The sequence below is a fragment of the Capra hircus genome, chromosome 3, assembly GCF_001704415.2.
Source record: "Capra hircus breed San Clemente chromosome 3, ASM170441v1, whole genome shotgun sequence".
In the NCBI taxonomy this organism is placed as follows: Eukaryota; Metazoa; Chordata; class Mammalia; order Artiodactyla; family Bovidae; genus Capra; species Capra hircus.
The window spans coordinates 41508140-41529111 of record NC_030810.1 but is presented as its reverse complement, the minus strand read 5'-3'; the positions used below and the strand labels follow the sequence as shown (position 1 = coordinate 41529111).

The window sequence follows — 20972 nt, the reverse complement described above, 5'->3', positions numbered from 1 at the left end:
TTAAACATACACTATTAAACATTTTCTTTTTACTCTTCTCCATTTATTCTAGCTTTGTCTTGTCAGGTGTAAGTAAGTTCTTTTAGAGTACAAACTATGTCTTTTCATACTTTTGTGGTCAAATACTAAGCACAAAATTTCACATTTCATGAACCTTTAATAAAAATGAGGAAATATTTCCAAGGTCTAGGTAGAACTAAATGGGGAATTGGAAAAAACAAACAAACAAACAAACAAACAGGTCTTTCTAATACTAACTCTGAAAGTATACTGTCCTCTGTGAAGCATATCCCAGGTGCAAGCATGGACAGATACAGTGGTGGTGTTCACCAATGCACTTGCTCTTCAAGAGCAGTGTGTTAGGCCTGAAGTGTATTCAGGACCATCACCAGTAGCTTCCATCAGAGAGCATCACGCTGCTGATGATGTAGGAGAACTGATAACTGAGGTTGGAACATGAGCAGAGGAGAGAAGGTTGACAAAGCTACAGGTGGCAAGTGTAATTCTAGAACAAGCAGGCCACACAACATTGTTAATTGTTATATCCTGATACAAAATAAAAAGTTCAAATTTGAAAAAAATAAGAAGAAGAACAAGCAGACCACATAAGATAAGGAGGATAACGTTATGTCTCAGGAGTTTTCACCCCTGATTTCGGGTTAGGGATAAATTTTCCCTTCTCCCTGTTCACCAATGCTTGACATTCCATTGCAGTGTAGGACACATTTTTAAAAAAATCTATATTGTCTCATATCAACTATCATGGATTTGAGTGTTCACTTTTGGGTTTCAAAATTACAAGGAGAATTTAGAAATTTGGGATAATGGTACACAGTCAAATAATAATCAAGGGAATAGAAATACCTGGAAGAAACTAAAGCAATTCAGAACATTTTTATAAATGCAGCATGTAATATTAGAGTATTCCTATTCTCCTAATAAAACTTAAATGAGATAATACGTGTGAATATCTTAGTAAAGAACTAAAAATATAGGAAATGTTGGAATCCACATGGATTGAATCAGCATTTTTTTCTTTTCTTGCTCACAGCAGAGCTCAATTATATATGTTGAGAGAAAAAAAAAAATCCTAGGACTGGTTAATAATGATCTTCATTTTCATGCAAGTACTTATAAGTTTTATCTTAATATCCATTGAAGACCAATGTAATTTTCAATACCAGGACTATTAAGTAGTAAGTCAGTATACTAAGTGAGGTTCTAGAACTTAGATTACCATATGTCAAAGATAGAGTAACTCTGGTCCTGCCCAAGAGTAAAAGAAAGCAACTAGATAAATCACCCAGATTCCTTCCAGATTTAGGACTGCATCAATACTCTAATTAGTGATAAAACACTGAATATTTATCTTGGTTCAGATATTTCACAAAGAATCACAGAGTCAGTGTTTCACAAGTGTTTCTTAAATCTTCTGCCATTAACTCACACTTCATAACTTGGGTTTTCAAAATCAGAACTATACATTCATCTGAAAAAAATATGAAATCTACAAATAAGTGAAGATAAAACCCTGTCCAGTGGGTTTAGATATAAACTGCATCCTCTGCACTGTTTAGCTCATCACGAAATTACTTTAATTTCAATGCTGGGATCAAAACAATCCAGTCTTTTTAAAAGACGTTTACTGTCTACTGTAAAGTAATAACATGTTTTTAGAGACTTCTAAGTGCATATCTTGGAATTTCTAACTTAAATGCATGGTTTGTAAAATACTAATTGTTGATCATGAAAAGAATGGTTACATTTCATCATGACAAAGAGGCAAAAATAAAGTACTTATGCTCTTATTTCCTCATGTAAATTACATCTGATGCTTTTATAAAAGGAGTACATAATTTTTAAAGTTAGTGAAAAAGTCATTCAAATACATATCTTTGTATTTTATGAAAAGAAAATTTCATTGAATGCTCCATGAAAAAAAAAATTGAAAAATATTAAATGTGCACTGAGAAAAAAATAAACATAAATAGAGATTTAATCAGAAGTTAAAAGAAACAATGATATACCTTTACTAAGAAATACAAGAAGAGTGTGTGAGCTGGGAGGTGAAAATGAATCATTGTCAAACTAAAGTTATTTTGTAAGTTTGATGATTAAACTTATGATACATCATATCAAAGTCATGTGGGCTTTTTTTTTTTTTTTGGCAATTTGTGGAAATTTTTGTTTTAACTCAGCTAGAAGATCACTTTCATAGCATAAGTTATTTCAAATACCACTTAATTGTTCTTTTTGTAATTTGCTGCAAGAAAATTTATATAATGCAAGAGTGAAACTGGCTCTTTAGTCACTTTAAACTTTGGATTCTTTAAAAAAAATCAGTATTTATAGCTCTACCTTCCTACTAAATCAAAAATCTATTCTGAATAAAAGAAAGGTCATGTTATTATACTCAGGAACTCTATAATAAAGAAATACTACCAAGGTTTTATGAAGATTCACCATTATCTGAGAATCAGTTAAAATTAAATGTCCATCTAGTCAAAATAATGGTTTAATATTAACCAATTAGTAAAACAAGAATCAATTAATTGTATGTTTTTCACCTTTATTCCTTTCATGAGAACTAATTAGCAATATAACTATATACCTTTCTCCTATTCAGTCATACTACTTAGCAAACTATATGAAAATACACACACTTTAGGGGTGGGGTAAATCATGAGAGAGGACTTCTTCAAAGCAGTACATCCTTACGTATAGATCTTCTCTTTGTACAAATGCTACCATTGGTCAGTTTTGAGAAATTAATCACATGTACTCTACAAGTATGAGATTATAATTGAATAATAAGATTTAACTCATCGAAAAGGTGATTAAAAAAAAAGTTTGCCAATAAAGCAATTAAGTGAACAACACTGCATTGTCAGAAAACAAAAATAACCATATCATTTTTAGCTAAGTAAAGCATGAATACTGGCCTTAACATGTGGTGTCTATCAAAGGCAAGCTACACATTTCTAGGGGTAACTTGAATTTGCCAATATACTGTGCAGTAGATCAGGCAGACAAACACTTCAGATGAGTAAAAAACAGAATTCAAGTAAATACTAATTTTCAAAAACAGGATCTCCTCAGTTTATAATGTTGGTTGGCAATCTAAGAAGCAGTCAAAATCAGTGTGTTAGAATTATCCTTAAGAGGTAATAGCTCCCTTCACTGCTAAGGTCCCTATTAAATAAAAATAATAGGTACCAATTTTGAAGGGTATTTTAATCTGAAAGAAAGCATAATATTCAAAGAAATCTGAAAAAGCTTAGCTTTTGCAATCAAAGTTCAATTTCTTTTGTGTTTCCCTTGTGTTTTGTTATTATACTGGTTTAAGGAAACTACTCTGTTGTATATAGCATATTATATATATTAAAGGCTCAGAACAGTTTTTATAGAGGGCTCTTGGATTTACTTACTTGGCATTCCCAAGCAAATTGGGAGTTTATTTATTATTATGTATAAATTTTAAGTCACTTTTTTTTACAGTAAGAATCTCAAAGATAATAGCAATTTGAATCATAAATTAATTAATCACATAATTTCAGAAGTGGAAACTTAGTTTTCCCTTACCTTGACAAGTGTAAAGACAGAGCCAATAAATCAAAATCACTAGCTGACATACTACAATATGGCAATGCCATACATTAAGTTTGACTTTATACATTGTCTTAAGAAACAAATCCAAGATTGAATCATTTATTCTTGTACCAAAAATATGCTATCAGAAAAACTCATCAACATCAACAGAAAAACACACACCAAAAAAGTCACCAATCACCTCCACAGAGATTAAAAACTGAATTTTAAAACTCCTTCAATGCTCAGTTGCCCTAGAATTAGCTAGGTGTTTTTTATAAGCAGTAATATTAAAGACTCTCTCCAGTGAGAGCCTTTTTTCATCTGGAAACAGCTAGGCACAGTGACATGAACACACAGAGCACTATGTATTCTTCAGCTGACCTGCTCTCCACTCACCTCACACTTAAGGTCTGTATTATGAACAAAATTCAAATATTCCATTTGCTACATTTCTAAATCACTGTTGCTAGTCAAAAGCACTCCAAACACCACCAAATCCCTTCTTACCATGTATGAGCCACAGTGAAGCGACGACGCTGACGAATGCTTTTATTCACCAGCAACTTTCTGAAAAAGCATGGTGAGTTCCTTGGCGAACTGCGTGGAGAAATTTTAGGAGATGTAGGTCTATTTGCCGGTAGTCTCGGAAGCTCAAGTTCTAAGTGCATTTGCTCCTTGAAAGTCTTTATGCAAACCTCAGATTCAGAAGCAGTAAGTTCTTTTGAAGAATCTTTTGCTGTCATGTCTTATATGGAGTGCTGGCTTTTACCATCCAAAACAAAATTCTCAAACATAGCAGAGACACAGCTGCAGGTTAGGAGGCTGGTAAGTCTGCAAACTGTTCCCAGTTTAATTTAGGAAGCTGTGGCTCCAAAGTAGGAGCTGCTTAGAGCAGGAGCAGCATAATCGAAGAATGGCAAGTCAGCCTGTCACAAGGAGCTTTATCAGCCTGGCTTTGCCTCTGAAAATGCGCCAAAGTGCTTCCTATGTCAGTAGCCTCCTTGTGGATGAGGTTTGTCTGCAAGCTACACACTGACACTCGCTGAATTCATTCAGCTGAATATATCAACTCATGAAATATTCATGAGGGCTTCTGATAAATCCTTTACATGCATTTTTTTTTAAAGAAATCTTTTCAAACATGCTGCATCCACTAATGGATAGTAAGCAAAACCTAGTCACTGAGTTACTCATTTTTGTTTGCACAAAGCACAGAACCAGAGTCCAGCCAGCATGTGTGATGTTTAAAGTCTTCATTCAGAATTATCTTTCTCTGTAATGTATACAACAGTAACTCCACCCACCAAATGCTTATTGGCCCAGGACTATTTAAACAACTGCATTCTGTTTCCCCCTCAACAACACCCTCCATCACCCAGATTTTCACATTTGTGAAGCCACTTGCATCATCAGCAAAAACAGTAAATCAGACATTGTCAAAAAGCCTAGCTAAAACAGACCCCTCCAAATTCCATTTCTGAATGAAAGAGCTGATTTGCTAGAGCTTTTTTTCCCTCTCTCCTCTCCAGAAGATACAAAACTATAATATAAAAAGAGTCAGGAAAACATTAGGTTTGGAAACATAACAGAAAAACATTAGATTTGGTTCAGTCCCCTAAGGAATTTAAAGACTAATCTTTAATCCAATAAAAATTACCTTCATTCTTCTGCTTAAGTTCATTGTCCCTGAGGTGCCCACAACAGCCACTCTGTTAGATGTAAAGTCACTTCCGAAAGTCAAAGTTCTCTACAATGGAAATGGAGGTAAAAACCAGGAGAAATGAATGCTCCCCATTATAAGTGCAGGGTCCAAAATCAAGCAACATGCACACGTGTGTGTGCACACACACATACAGGTAGATGTACACAATAGTGTCTGTGTGTGGGTATCTTTACTTGCTAGCATGTGTGTATTTGGTTCACAAGGGCATGCCAGTGAGACATATGGGTAGAGGAGTCTAAAAAAAAAATGTCTCAACTTCCAAAGCAGATCATTGCAACCTGAAATTTCATTTAGAAATATACTGGCATGCAGCTTCTACACTTTAAAAGAAGTAAAAAGACTAGTGTGGTGCTTAAGTATACAGAGGCTATGGAACTCTGTACCTGCAACATTTACTACCAGGCCAGTCTGATCTCACACAAATTTGACAAAGCAGAATTAGGGCTAGCCAGCTAGAGTGACAGTTCAGGAATGATTCACAGTAAGACTTCAGTGAGAAAGCAAGAAATTTATTTTTTCTCTAATGCGTGAGAACTTTCACCTTTATAATAAAATCATTTATATGTGTCAAATACTCTGGTTAAATATCTAAAAGCTGAATAAGAACAGACTATGACCTGTGCACAGGAAAAAATAAGCCCCACTCCAGCCGTTGGGGGAATGGTTTAAACTTAACAGGAAGGATTTAAACTCCTAGCTTATAGGTACTGCCTTGGAAAGATATCAGTATTGCAATAATATAGTAAAAGTATATTATTGAACAAAAGCAAAGTCATGAAATTTCAAAATTTGAGTGAATCCCAGTAATCACTTTGTTTGGCTCCTCATTTTAAAGACAAGGACATAGACTTAGAAACTGTCAATGACTTGTCCAAAGTCCTTTTTTTGTAGTTGATATTAGAGGAAAAGCTAAAACCCAGACTTTCTGATTCCCAAGTGACTGTTCTTCCATTATATGATAAGAGAAGTTAACATAGTCATTTTGTCCTGCTAAGCCCTAGCACATGCAGTTTATATATTTGAAGATATTTTAACTGCTTTATTTGAGAATGAATTGTTAGTAATGTCTAGTGATGTCATGGGAGAAAAATGTAGTTAAAACTATCTATTATTTACTGCATTATGAAAACAAAGTCAAACTTTTTCCAACAATAATGATCCCATTAGATCATTACTAGATCATTATTAGATCACACTAGAATATGTGATACTGCCAATATTCAGAGTGACTTATTTGCAAAAAAATGAATTAGCAATTTTAAGTCTTTCTCTTATTCACTTTTAAAGGCTGCCAAAACACAATAAGCATTTTAGGGATTTTTACCTCTCCCCAAATTATAGCAAATTTCACAACCCAGATTTAGCTGTATGTGAACTGGGATTCAGATGAGGAAATGTTGACATAAACTTACCAAAAGAAGAATAGTGGTAGAATTACGATTACTTTCTAATTCTTATTGTCAACTTATGTGACATTATGTGACATTTCACATTATTCTTTCACTTTGCATACCATGACAATCAATGTCCCAGTTAAAGAAATTTTAAGAATCATCCTAAGAAAAAGAATTTCAAAACTATGTAAAGTCAAGACCAAAATTGCAACTAGCTGTTGATTAGCTATCAACAGGACTCTGGAACCCACCAAAAAAAAGATGTGCAAAGACAAAGGAGAAGTCACAATGAGATGGTAGGTGGGGTGCAATCATGATAAAATAAAATCTTATACCACTGGGTAGGCAACCCACAAACTGGAAACAGTAGTACCAAAGAAGTTCTTCCTCTGTTGTGAAGGTTCTGAGCCCCATGTCAGACTTCCCAGTCTGGGGATCCAGCAAAAGGACTGGGAACCTGCAGGGAATCTGACTTTGAAGGGAAGAGGGTTTGATTACAGGGCTTTCACAGAGCTGGGGGAAACAGATTCCACTCTTAGAACGCACAAACAAAATCTTGCATGTACCAGGACACAGGGGAAAGGAGCAGTGACTTCACACAAGACTAAACCAAACCTACCTGCTAGTGTTGGAGAGTCTCTGGTGGAGGCATGGGTTGGCCATGGCTTGCCACAGAGACAGGGGCTCTCTTGAAAAGTGAAAGTGAAGTTGCTCAGTCCACACTCTTTGTGACCCCATGGACTGTAGCCTACCAGGCTCCTCAGTCCATGGGATTTTCCAGGCAGGAATAATGGAGTGGTTTGCCATTTCCTTCTCCAGGGGATCTTCCTGACCCAGGGATCAAACCCAGGTCCCCCACATTGTAGGCAGACACTTTACCAGACACTTAGCTACAGAGCTCTAAGGTCACCATTAACCCTACTATAGAGCCTGTACACTCCAGGGCTGGATTGCCTCAGGCCAAACAACTAATAGAGAGGGAACACAGCCCCACCCATCAGCAGACAATTGGATTAAAGTTTTACTGAATATAGCCCTGCCTACCTGAGCAAGACCCAGTTTTTCCCACCACCAGTCCATCCCATTAGGAAGCTTACACAAGCCTCTTAGCCTCATCCACCAGAGGGCAGACCAAAGAATCAAGAAGAACTACAATCCTGCAACCTCCAGAATGAAAATCACATCACATATAGTTAATAAAAATGAAAAGGCAGAAGATTAAGTCCCAGATAAAAGATCAAGATAAAACTCCAGAAAAACAACTAAATGAAGCGTAGATAGCAACCTTCCAGGAAAAGAATTCAGAATAATGATACTGAAGATTATCCAGGATCTCAGAAATGGAAAGGAGAAGATGTGAGAAATGTTTACCAAACACCCAGAAGAACTAAAGAACAAACAGAGATGAACAACATGCTAGAAGGAACAAATAGCTGAATAACTGAGGCAGAACAGCTAAGTGATCTGGAAGACAGAATGGTGGAAATCAATGCCACAAAACAGAGCATAGGAAAAAGAGTGAAAAAAAATGAAGACAGCCTCAGAGAACCTCTGGAACAACATTAATCACACCAACATTCACATTATAGGAGTAACAGAAGGAGAAGAGAGAGGGGAAGGACCTCAGAAAATATTTGAAGTGATAATAGCTGAAAACTTCCTTAATATGGGAAAGGAAACAGTCAACTGAGTCCAAGAAACACAGAGAGTCCCAAGCAGGATAAACCCAAGGTGAAACACATCAAAACACACAGTAATCAAACTGACAAAAAATAAAGACAATTTATTAAAAGCAACAAGGAAAAAATAATAAATAACATAAACAAGAACTCCCATAAGGTTATAAGCTGATTTCTCAACAGAAACTCTACAAGAAGTAGGGAATGGCATGATATATTTAGAGTAATGAAAGGGAAGAAGCTACAACCAAGAATACTCTATCCAGAAAGAATCTCATTCAGATTTGACAGAGAAATCAAGAGCTTTACAGATAAGCAAAAATTAAGAGAATTCAGCACCATCAAACCAGCTTTACAACAAATGCTAAAGGAACTTCTCCAGGCAGGAAACACAACAGAAGGAAGAGACTTACAAAAAAAAAAAAAAGGCCCAGAACAATTCAGAATATGGTAATAGGATCATCAGTTCAGTCACTTGGTCGTGTCCTACTCTGCAACCCCATGGACTGCAGCATGCCAGGCCTCCCTGTCCATCACCAACTCCCGGAGCCTACTCAAATTCATGTCCACAGCATCAGTGATGCCATCCAACCATCTCATCTTCTGTTGGCCCCTTCTCCTCCCACCGTTAATAGGATCATACATATCAATAATTACTATAAATGCAAATGGATTAAATGCACCAACCAAGACATATACTGACTGGGTGAATAAAAACATGTATGTCTATACATTTTCACTTACCACCTCACTCTACTTAACCCCCAAATTGTATGTACTTATTTTATATTTTTAGGTTAATTATATTTCCATTATGGTTTGAAATTGCAGTTTATCTATTATTTTTTGTCTGGCTCAGTTCAGTTCAGTTCAGTTGCTCAGTCGTGTCCGACTCTTTGCGACCCCATGAATTGCATCACACCAGGCCTCCCTGTTCATCACCATCTCCCGGAGTTCAACCAGACTCATGTCCATCAAGTCCGTGATGCCATCCAGCCATCTCATCCTCGGTCGTCCCCTTCTCCTCCTGCCCCCAATCCCTCCCAGCATCAGAGTCTTTTCCAATGAGTCAGCTCTTTGCATGAGGTGGCCAAAGTACTGGAGTTTCAGCTTTAGCATCATTCCTTCCAAAGAAATCCCAGGGTTGATCTCCTTCAGAAAGGACTGGTTGGATCTCCTTGCAGTCCAAGGGACTCTCAGGAGTCTTCTCCAACACCACAATTCAAAAGCATCAATTCTTCAGCGCTCAGCCTTCTTCACAGTCCAGCTCTCACATCCATACATGACCACAGGAAAAACCATAGCCTTGGCTAGACAGAACTTAGTCGGCAAAATAATGTCTCTGCTTTTGAATATACTATCTAGGTTGGTCATAACTTTTCTTCCAAGGAGTAAGCGTCTTTTAATTTCATGGCTGCAGTCACCATCTGCAGTGATTTTGGAGCCAAAAAAATAAAGTCTGACACTGTTTCTACTGTTTCCCCATCTATTTCCCATGAAATGTTGGAACCGGATGCCATGATCTTCGTTTTCTGAATGTTGAGCTTTAAGCAAACTTTTCTCTTCTTTCACTTTCATCAAGAGGCTTTTTAGCTCCTCTTCACTTTCTGCCATAAGGGTGGTGTCATCTTCATATATGAGGTTATTGATATTTCTCCTGGCAATCTTGATTCCAGCTTGTGTTTCTTCCAGTTCAGCGTTTCTCATGATGTCCACTGCATAGAAGTTAAATAAGCAGGGTGACAATATACAACCTTGACGTACTTGTTTTCCTATTTGGAACCGGCCTCTTGTTCCATGTCCAGTTCTAACTGTTGCTTCCTGACCTGCATACAGATTTCTTAAGAGGTAGGTTAGGTGGTCTGGTATTCCCATCTCTTTCAGAATTTTCCACAGTTTATTGTGATCCACACAGTCAAAGGCTTTGGCATAGTCAATAAAGCAGAAAGAGATGTTTTTCTGGAACTCTCTTGCTTTTTCCATGATGTTGGCAATTTGATCTCTGGTTCCTCTGCCTTTTCTAAAACCAGCTTGAACATCAGGGAGTTCACGGTTCACGTATTGCTGAACCTGGCTTGGAGAATTTTGAGCATTACTTTACTAGCGTGTGAGATGAGTGCAATTGTGTGGTAGTTTGAGCGTTCTTTTGCATTTCCTTTCTTTGGAATAGGAATGAAAACTGACCTTTTCCAGTCCTGTGGCCACTGCTGAGTTTTCCAAATTTGCTGGCATATTGAGTGCAGCACTTTCACAGCATCATCTTTCAGGATTTGAAATAGCTCAACTGGAATTCCATCACCTCCACTAGCTTTGTTCGTAGTGATGATTTCTAAGGCCCACTTGACTACACTTTCCAAGATGTCTGGCTCTAGATGAGTGATCACATCATCATGATTATCTGGGTCATGAAGATCTTTTTTGTAAAGTTCTTCTGTGTATTCTTGCCACCTCCTCTTAATATCTTCTGCTTCTGTTAGGTCCATACCATTTCTGTCCTTTATCGAGCCCATCTTTGCATGAAATGTTCCCTTGGGATCTCTCATTTTCTTGAAGATATCTCTAGTCTTTCCCATTCTGTTGTTTTCCTCTGTTTCTTTGCATTGATCACTGAAGAAGCCTTTCTTATCTCTTCTTGCTATTCTTTGGAACTCTGCATTCAGACACTTATATCTTTTCTTTTCTCCTTTGCTTTTTGACTCTCTTCTTTTCACAGCTATTTGTAAGGCCTCCCCAGACAGCCATGTTGCTTTTTTGCATTTCTTTTCCATGGGGATGGTCTTGGTCCCAATCTCCTGTATAATGTCACGAACCTCATTCCATAGTTCATCAGGCTCTCTATCTATCAGATCTAGGCCCTCAAATCTATTTCTCACTTCCACTGTCTAATCATAAGGGATTTGATTTAGGTTGTACCTGAATGGTCTAGCGGTTTTCCCTGCTTTCTTCAATTTAAGTTTGAATTTGGTAATAAGGAGTTCATGATCTGAGCCATAGTCAACTCCCAGTCTTGTTTTTGTTGACTGTATAGAGCTTCTCCATCTTTGGCTGCAAAGAATATAATCAATCTGATTTCGGTGTCGACCATCTGGTGATGTCCATGTGTGTAGAGTCTTCTCTTGTGTTGTTGGAAGAGGGTGTTTGCTATGACTGGTGCATTATCTTGGCAAAATTCTATTAGTCTTTGCCGTGCTTCATTCCGCTGTCATTCATTGTCTGGCTAGTGACTGTGAAAACTGATAAGCATCTTTTACTACTGTGATTCCTGTGTGTGTCCTTAGTTGCTCAGTTGTGTCTGACTGTTTGTGATGCCACGGACTGCAGCCCGCCAGGCTCCTCTGTTCATGCAGATTCTCCAGGCAAGAACACTGCAGTGGGTCACCATACTCTCTTCCAGGGAATCTTCCCAACCCAGGGATCAAATCCAAGTCTTTCACATTGCAGGGGCATTCTTTACTGTCTCAGTCATCAGGGAAGTCCACTACTGTGATTCAGTTCAGTTCAGTTCAGTCGCTCAGTCGTGTCCGACTCTTTGCAACCCCATGAATCAGAGCATGCCATGCCTCCCTGTCCATCACCAACGCCCGGAGTTCACCCTAACTCTTGTCCATTGAGTTGGTGATGCCATCCAGCCATCTCATCCTCTGTCGTCCCCTTCGCCTCAGCCATCTCATCCTCTGTCATCCTCTTCTCCTCCTGCCCCCAATCCCTCCCAGCACCAGGATCTTTTCCCATGAGTCAACTCTTCGCATGAGGTGGCGAAAGTATTGCAGTTTCAGCTTCAGCATCAGTACTTCCAAAGAACACACAGGACTGAACTCCTTTAGGGTGGACTGGTTGGATCTCCTTGCAGTCCAAGGGAGTCTAAAGAGTCTTCTCCAACACCACAGCTCAAAAGCATCAATTCTTCAGTGCTCAACTTTTTTCACAGTCCAACTCTCACATCCATACATAACCACTGGAAAAACCATAGCCTTGACTAGACGGACCTTTGTCAGCAAAGTAATATCTCTGCCCTTCAATATACTATCCAGGTTGGTCATAACTCTCCTTCCAAGGAGTAAGCATCTTTTAATTTCATGGCTACTGTGATTATGTAACTATTATTCATTTAATACCATTGTATCATGATTAGTCAATAGAAAATAATAGGATTCTATATTCTAAACTCCAACTATATTCTATATTACTAAAACAACCATTTAATAGAAAAGTCTGTAATCACTTTTTAAAATCCAGATGCACATTAGAATTATCTTGGGATTTTCTGAAAAGTACAAATGCCCCAGTAGTATTTTTCTCTCCCAAGTTCCAAATGTGATTTTAAGGAACAGCATGTTTAAAAACAACTAACAACTGGACTATATGATGATCTTTTACTTCTATCTAGCTTGTTTCACTTTTTCTATTTCATATTCAGTGCTCTCTCATAAACTAAATGAGTTTATAACTAAATGAGCTATGTTTTCCAATTACTCAGGGCTCTCTCACAAACTCACTTGGTTTATGTTCTCCAATACTCCATCTCTTTTTCCTTGTTATTTTTTCTCAAGCCTTTATCAAGATCATAGAAAAAGTTTTTGCATATATATATATAAAATACATATTTTATATATATATATATATAGGAAAACATAACTTTTTGCCTAGCTAAAAAAATTTATGACATTTTGATTCTACTTGAATGCACCCACCAATATTACGCTAAAAGTCTAGAAAGCTTAAAACTTGTTGATTTAAGGAAAATTTGAATGAGGCTTGAAACTTCTGATTCAATTTTGAGAATATAAAGAAATACTATATTGTAAAAAGGCTTCCCAGTGTCTCACTGGTAGAGTCTGCCTGCAACGCAGGAGCTGTGACACAGGAGTATTCAATCCCTGGGTCAGTAGGACCCAATGGAAGAGGAAATGGCAACTCACTCCATATTCTTGCCTGGAGAATCCCATGGACAGAAGAGCCTGACGGGCCACAGTCCACAGGGTCACAAGGAGTGGTACATGACTGAAGTAACTGAGCAATGTTGTAAAGAAAAAAAAACAGGAAATTAACATGTGATACAGTATTATTATTAACTAAAGTACAGATTTTGTTTAAATTTCACAAAATTTTATGCTAGTCTCCACTATTTGTTTTCATACCTTACTCAAGATATACACTGAGCAGCTTCAGCTGTGTGCAACAAATTCTAATAAACTCTGTTTGTTTTTATGCAATTTACAAACTTTTTCCAATTTTCCTTGTTATAGCTTCTTAGATACACCCATAATTTAAAAGTGGACATTTAGTTTCCAAATATATGGATCTTTAAAGTATCTCTGCTACTAGTTTCTCATTTTGATATTAATTCCTCATTTAAGTGCTGCTTCTCTGCCATTCCCCTCTGCGTTTTTCAATCTTTTAACTCTATTGAGGCTTTCAGTGGCTAAGTCAAATATTTCTCTTGGTAAATGTCATATTGCATTTGAAAATATGAGAATTATTCTCAAATATCTTTCGATATTGATTTCTAACATGATTCCACAGTAATAAGAAAACAGACTCTTTGATTTCAATACCTTGTTAGACCATGAAATTTTTACACCTTGTTTTATGTCCCTGGATATGCTCCAGTGTCTCCTGGTTTATACTTTGTGGGAACTTGAATAGAATTTGCAATTTTCTCTTTTGTAAAAATTGTATAAATGTAGGGCTTCCCTGGCAGCGCAGCTGGTAAAGACTCCCTACGGTGCGGGAGACCCCAGTTCTGTGTTGAGTTGGGTCAGAAGTGCTTTTCTGTCTACTTTTCTGTCGACTAATTCTATTAACTTTTGAGAGTTTCATACAGAAACTCCAACTAAAAATCTCAATTTACCTACTTAAAAAATAATTATAACATATCATGGAACTGTATGTAATTTTGTTCTGTATTTGCCAAATCTTCTGTAAATGTGTTATAATTTTTTCATAACTTAAAAAATAAAAAAGAAAAAAAAATGTTTGAAATACAAAACCTAAAAGTTAACAGACTATTTTAAAGTCTGAATTTAGTTACCTCTGAGAAAAGGAAATGCATGTTTACAGACACATGCAGGAAAGTTTGTTTCTAGAGTCAATATGCTATAGTGATATAGATATAGATATAGTGATATAGATATAGATATAGATATAGTGATATAGATATATAGATATAGATATATAGATATATTGATATATTGATATATTGATATTGTGTTAAATATTGAAATCAAGATGACTACTGAAGTCATCAGGAGAAGGTATCTAAGTCAGGAGAAGTTATCTAAGAAAATATAAAACAAAAAGCACAGTAAAAGCAAATAGCACCCTGCAATAGTTCAGCAGAGAAAATACTGTTTCGAGAGAGAGCGAAACAGCAGACAAAGGCAAGGAAAAAGAAAACAGAATTGATGTGCCCTTCTGAGTGCCTAGAAAGGAGCTTAAAAACCTCTTCTATTTACATGTAATGCTTAGCCCTTGGCACCTCAAAGGGAGAAATGAGTAAGCGAGACTATTAATGTAGAGATAATTGCCCTTGAGAATTCCAATTACAGCTAGTCTCAATTTTAAATAATGAAATTCCTGATATCCACATCCTAACAAAGCAACAAGAGTCAAGAATTATCATAATAAAGTATCATTCATGGGTCAGAATAGAGTTATACGGCCCATAACACTCAATCATGTATTATTTATAACTATTTTGGATAAATTGAACATGATTTTTCATTAAATCGAAATGGGAAGCAAATTAATTTCAACCAAACAAAATAAACTTATAGTGCAAGTACTATAACATTGTTAAAATGTCTTTTAAAGGTAACAGCTTTGTAATCAAATTATTTTAAATAAAAATAATTACACTCTTTTTATATTCAATGCCTTTCAGGATTTAAAAATTAACCTTGAAATACATTTTCTCTGAACTGAGTAACCAATTTTTAACTGGTTGATATTGTTATGATTCCGTGTGATAATAGTATACATAACAATATCAAACACAAAATAACATGATTCACATTTACTGTAAATACAAAGCTAGATATTTGAAAACACAGTTTATTCAGTAGTTTCTTTTTAAAAAGAAATAGAAAGGCTATCAATATTTACAATTAAATTATTATTTATTTTATCTTAATTTATATCACTATTCAGTTTTTCAAAAACAACATACCATCTGAGCACAGCCATTAGGCTCTATTCAACTGAAGATACACAAACTCTTCCTTCAGTTGGACAAGCTAGTAAGTGAATTTTTGTTGTCATTTAGCAGAATACCAAGAAACAATTGTAGCCTCTTTCAACTGAAAACCCAGCTCACCACAGATGGCAACTCCTCCCAACTGCCCTACCTCAGTTAGAAGAAATGGAACTATAGAATAAATCTAATTTGATTGAAGAAAAGACAACATTCAACTGAATGTAAATAGCTGTCTAGCCATCTTGGAGAAGAACAATTAGCTTACTACCATTAAAATTGAGAGATTACAAAGAAAGAGTTAACACTTATTACATACCTCCTGGGTGCCAGATAGTTTTATAAGTATTTTTTAATAAAGTATTTCATCTCACCCTCATTACAGATACATCAGATAAGAGCTGTTGAAATCCTTGTTGGACTTCCTCATGATATTAAACTATGATGTCCTTTAGGGCTGGGCTGAGTCTTGTCTATTTTTAGAACATAGAACAGACTTTGGCACAGAGTAGATACTCAATAAATTTTGTAGGTCAGATGCACATTATATCGCTCATTTCAGATGAGAACATCAAGGCACAAAACTGCACAATACTTGAGCTGATCCTACATCAAGCTTTATAACAGAAGATACCTAATGAGACAGAAGAGGGGATGCAGGCTCCTGGGTGGTCTAGGCATGTCACCAAAAGTATAGGTTCACATGTCCTAATGTCCCTGAGTCTGAAATTATCTAGCACGCTATCTTTATATGATGATAGCAATGTTTCACTTTTATCCATATGATACAATTTAATTATACACCACTGATGCTTCAGAAAGAAGTTCTTCCTGAACTACTTGCAATATCACCTGAATCCTAGGGAGGAGGTGGGAAGCCTGTACTCTAGATGCTTGAGCATGGTATCATAAGGTTCTTAGAGAGTCCTATTCAAGAAAGACCTTCCAATGGATCCACATTACACTCAAGAATAAAAGCAGAACCCCACATAATGGCCTAGAAGGCACTAGGCTTTCTCCATTCTCATCTCAGTATCTCTTGGACTTCATCTCCTTCCACTCTCCCCTGGCTCTCTCTGCTGCAGCCTCACTGGCCTCATTTCTGTTCACTGAACATATCACAAAAGTTTCCTCTTCCATGTTTATCTATACAGTATGTTCCTTCATCTTCTTCTACCGTTTGCCCAAAGATCACTTGCTTGAGAATGTCTTGTCTTATCACTCTATTTAAAACTACAATCTGCCCCATTTGGCTCCATTTGTTTTCATAATATTTGCCTGTATTACTTATTTACCATCATTTACTCCCCTTAGAATTCAAAGTTTCATAATAGCACCTGACTCATTGGAAAAGACCCTTATGCTGGGAAAGGTTGAGGGCAGGAGGAGAAGCGGGGGACAGAGGATGAGATGGTTGGATGGCATCACCGACTCCATGGACATGAGTTTGAGAAAACGCTGAGAGATAGTGAAGGACAGGGAAGCCTGGCATGCTGCGGTTCATGGGGTTGCAAAGAGTCAAATATGACTGAACGACTGAACAACAACAAGAATAATACGAATACTCAGAAGTGCAGTGACCACATGGTAGGTATTTAAGTAAACATTTGTTGGATGAAGAAAACAATAATATCCTCAGTGCAGAAAGAGACAAGCGGGGGTAAAAGGCAGTCGGCAAAAGAAAGATAAAATATCTCTCTCTCAAATGAGAGCAAGAATGATAGCAGCATTAAGCAGTAACTCTTTCATGATTTGGGGCATTATATTATGAAGTTTTCACTGCCTGAAGTGTTACTCCTCTTTTTTGCCATAATGCTATGTCTTATCCACTAAGGCTAAATTCAAATGAAAACTCTTCAGTGGAATCTTTTCCAACTTTCATAGGCAAAGCCAGCTGTTCCACCCCAATTATACTCCACAAGCATTGGATTCGTCTCTCAGTTTTCATAGTATATTACAATACACATTTTCATTTGTCTCCTGAACTAACCTATGAGCTCTCTAAGGATCTGTACTATTCTATTTCTGTTTATATCCCCACAGCCTGTGATTTCATCCTGACTGATTTGTATTTATTGGTTGAAAATATAAATAGAAAACTAATATAGTGTCCCAAATCATGTTCTCCTGTGAGTCTCATATTTTTCTTATTGTCTTGAAAGCTAGTCCAGTCAATATTATAACTTTTTGTTTTTGATCAACACAGGATTCCAAATTGAACTTCGTAAATCATAGAAGTTTGACTATGTTTTGCCATTTTAACTAGCATTTCTTTGCTTTTTAAAACATTATTATTATTATTACTGCTACCATTATTATTAATATCTTCACTGCAATGCCATAGCAGAATACCTATGCATTGAAATTTCTTTCCATTAGGTGGTATACAAGTAGGAGAGATTTGCCATGCCCTCTCCTCACACTGCTTTTGGTTTTGCCAGAGTAATATGGAGCTTCTTTCACATGGCACATTCTGTGAAGGAAGCCTGTACAGACAAAAATACTAAGGAAGCTCCTCTCTTTGTTTCCTAGGTCATTGTTAACATCAAGATATATTAACAAGGATGAATCAGATACATAAATGCAAGGAGAGAAACTATTCCCATGGTAAGTGTTTTAAAATCTGCATCAAAACAGGGTACCCCAGTTCCCAAAGAAAATACTAACCTGTCAGCAAATTATCTAACAGGGTGATTACAGATGAATAAGCTATTAGGGACATATATGTTAAAAAAACAAAGGCACAATTGGGAAAACCTCTTTCTCTAAAATGAGCTTTCATCTTCTCATTACTTTCTAACCTGTCAGCAATCTTCTATGAAATCTGTAAGAAAAAAAATAGTATAGTATCAATTTATGGTTTAATTTTTTTAACTTTTTTCTTTTTATTTTTTTATTGATGGATAATTGCTTTATAGAATTTTGCTGCTTTCTGTCAAACCTCAACGTGAATCAACCAAAAGTATACATTTATCAGCTCCCTTTTAAACCATCTCCCATCTTCCTCCCCATCCCACCCCTCTGGGTTGATACAGAGCCCCTGAGTTTCCTGAGCCATACAGCAAATTCCTGTTGGCTATCTATTTTACTTATGGTAATGTAAGTTTCCATGTTACCCTTTCCATACATCTCACCCTCTCCTCCCACCTCCCCATGTCCATAAGTCTATTCTCTGTCTGTTTCTCCATTGCTACCCCGTAAATAAATTCTTCAGTACCATTTTTTCTAGATTCTGTATATGTGTGTTAGAATAAAATATTTATCTTTCTGTTTCTCACTCACTTCACTCTGTATAATAGGTTCTAGGTTCTTCCACCTCATCAGAATTGATTCAAATGCATTCCTTTTTATGGCTGAGTAAGCAAAGACAGTACTTTGCCGACTAAGGTCCGTCTAGTCAAGGCTATGGTTTTTCCTGTGGTCATGTATGGATGTGAGAGTTGGACTGTGAAGAAGGCTGAGTGCTGAAGAACTGATGCTTTTGAACAGTGGTGTTGGAGAAGACTCTTGAGAGTCCCTTGGATTGCAAGGAGATCCAACCAGTTCATTCTGAAGGAGATCAGCCCTGGGATTTCTTTGGAAAGAAGGATGCTAAAGCTGAAACTCCAGTACTTTGGCCACCTCATGCAAAGAGTTGACTCATTGGAAAGGACTCTGATGCTGGGAGGGATTGGGGGCAGGAAGAGAAGGGGATGACAGAGGATGAGATGGCTGGATGGCATCACTGACTCGATGGACGTGAGTCTGAGTGAACTCCGGGAGTTGGTGATGGACAGGGAGGCCTGGCGTGCTGCGATTCATGGGGTCGCGAAGAGTCGGACACGACTGAGCGACTGAACTGAACTGAATATTCCATTATGTATATGTACCACAACTTCTTTATCCATTCATCTGTCGATGGACATCTAGGTTACTTCCATTTTCTAGCTATTGTAAACAGTGCTGCAATGAAACATGGGATACATGTGTCTTTTTCGATTTTGGTTTCCTTAGAGTATATGCCTTGGAGTGGGATTGCTGGGTCATATGGTGGTTTTATTCCTAGTTTTTTAAGGAATCTCCATACTGTCTTCCATAGTGGTTGTATCAATTTACATTCCCACTAAAAGTGCAAGAGAATTCTCTTTTCTCCACACCCTCTCCAGAATTTATTGTTTGTAAACTTTTTGATGATGGCTGTTCTGACGGTGTGAGATGATATCTCATTATAGTTTTGATTTGCATTTCTCTAATAATGAGCAAAGTTGAGCATCTTTTCATGTGTTTGTTAGCCATCTGTATGTCTTCTTTGGAGAAATGTCTGTTTAAGTCTTTTTTTGCACCTTTTGATAGGATCATTTGTTTTTCTGGCATTGAGTTGTATATTTTTGAAATTAACCCTTTGTCAGTTGTTTAATTTTCTATTATTTTCTGCCATTCTGAGGGTTGTCTTTTCACCTTGCTTATAGTTTCCTTTGCTGTGCAAAAACTTTTAAGTTTAATCAGGTCACACTTGTTTACTTTTATTTCCATTACTCTAGGAGGTGGGTCATAGAGGATCTTGCTTTGATTTATGTCATTGAGTGTTCTACCTGTGTTTTCCTCTAAGAGTTTTATAGTTTTTGGTTTTACATTTAGGTCTTTAATCCTTTTTGAGTTTATCTTTGTGGTGTTAGGAACTGTTCTAATTTCATTCTTTTACATGTAGTTGTCCAGTTTTCCCAGCACTGAAACTTCTTCATTTATTGAAGAAGTTGTCTTTGCCCCATTGTATATTCTTGCATCTTTTGTCAAAAATAAGGTACCCATAGGTGCATGGGTTTATTTCTGGGCTTTCTATCTTGTTCAATTGTCTATATTTCTGTTTTTGTGCCAGTACCATACTGTCTTGATGACTGTAGCTTTGTAGTATAATCTGAAGTCAGGACAGTTGATTCCTCTAGCTCCATTCTTCTTAAGACTGCTTTGGTTATTTGGGGTCTTTTGTGTTTCCATATCAATTGCGAAATTTTTTGTTCTAGTTCTGTGAAAAATGCCAGTGATAATTTGATAGGGATCACATTAAATGTGTAGATTGTGTTTGGTGGTAGTATAGTCATTTTCACAATATTGATTCTTCCTACCCAGGAACATGGACTATCTCTTCATCTATTTATGTCATCTTTAATTTCTTTCATCAGTGTCTTATAATCTTCTGTGTACAGTACTTTTGTCTCAAGTAAGTTTATTCCTATTTAATTCTTTTTGTTGCAATGGTGAACGGGATTGATTCCTTAAATTTGCTTTCTGATTTTTCAGCATTAGTATATAAAAATGAAAGTGATTTCTGTTTATTGATTTTGTATCCTGCAACTTTGCTAAATTCACTGATGGGCTCTAGTAATTTTCTGACACTATTTTTAGGGTTTTCTATG

General features: G+C 36.7%; 1 protein-coding gene across 2 annotated transcripts in view; it reads right to left on the bottom strand.

The window, feature by feature from the left end:
• Positions 1-20972, bottom strand: part of PDE4B (phosphodiesterase 4B) — a 613613-nt gene that overhangs the window by 437255 nt on the left and 155386 nt on the right. Inside the window, exon 1 of one of the 2 annotated variants that reach the window (XM_005678304.3) lies at positions 4099-4625. The exons of the other annotated variant lie outside the window; for it this stretch is intronic. Within the exon in view, the coding sequence (XP_005678361.1) occupies positions 4099-4334 (236 nt within the window). The 5' untranslated portion in view covers positions 4335-4625. Of the gene's footprint in view, positions 1-4098; positions 4626-20972 lie in introns of those variants that run through there. 2 annotated transcript variants of the gene reach the window in all.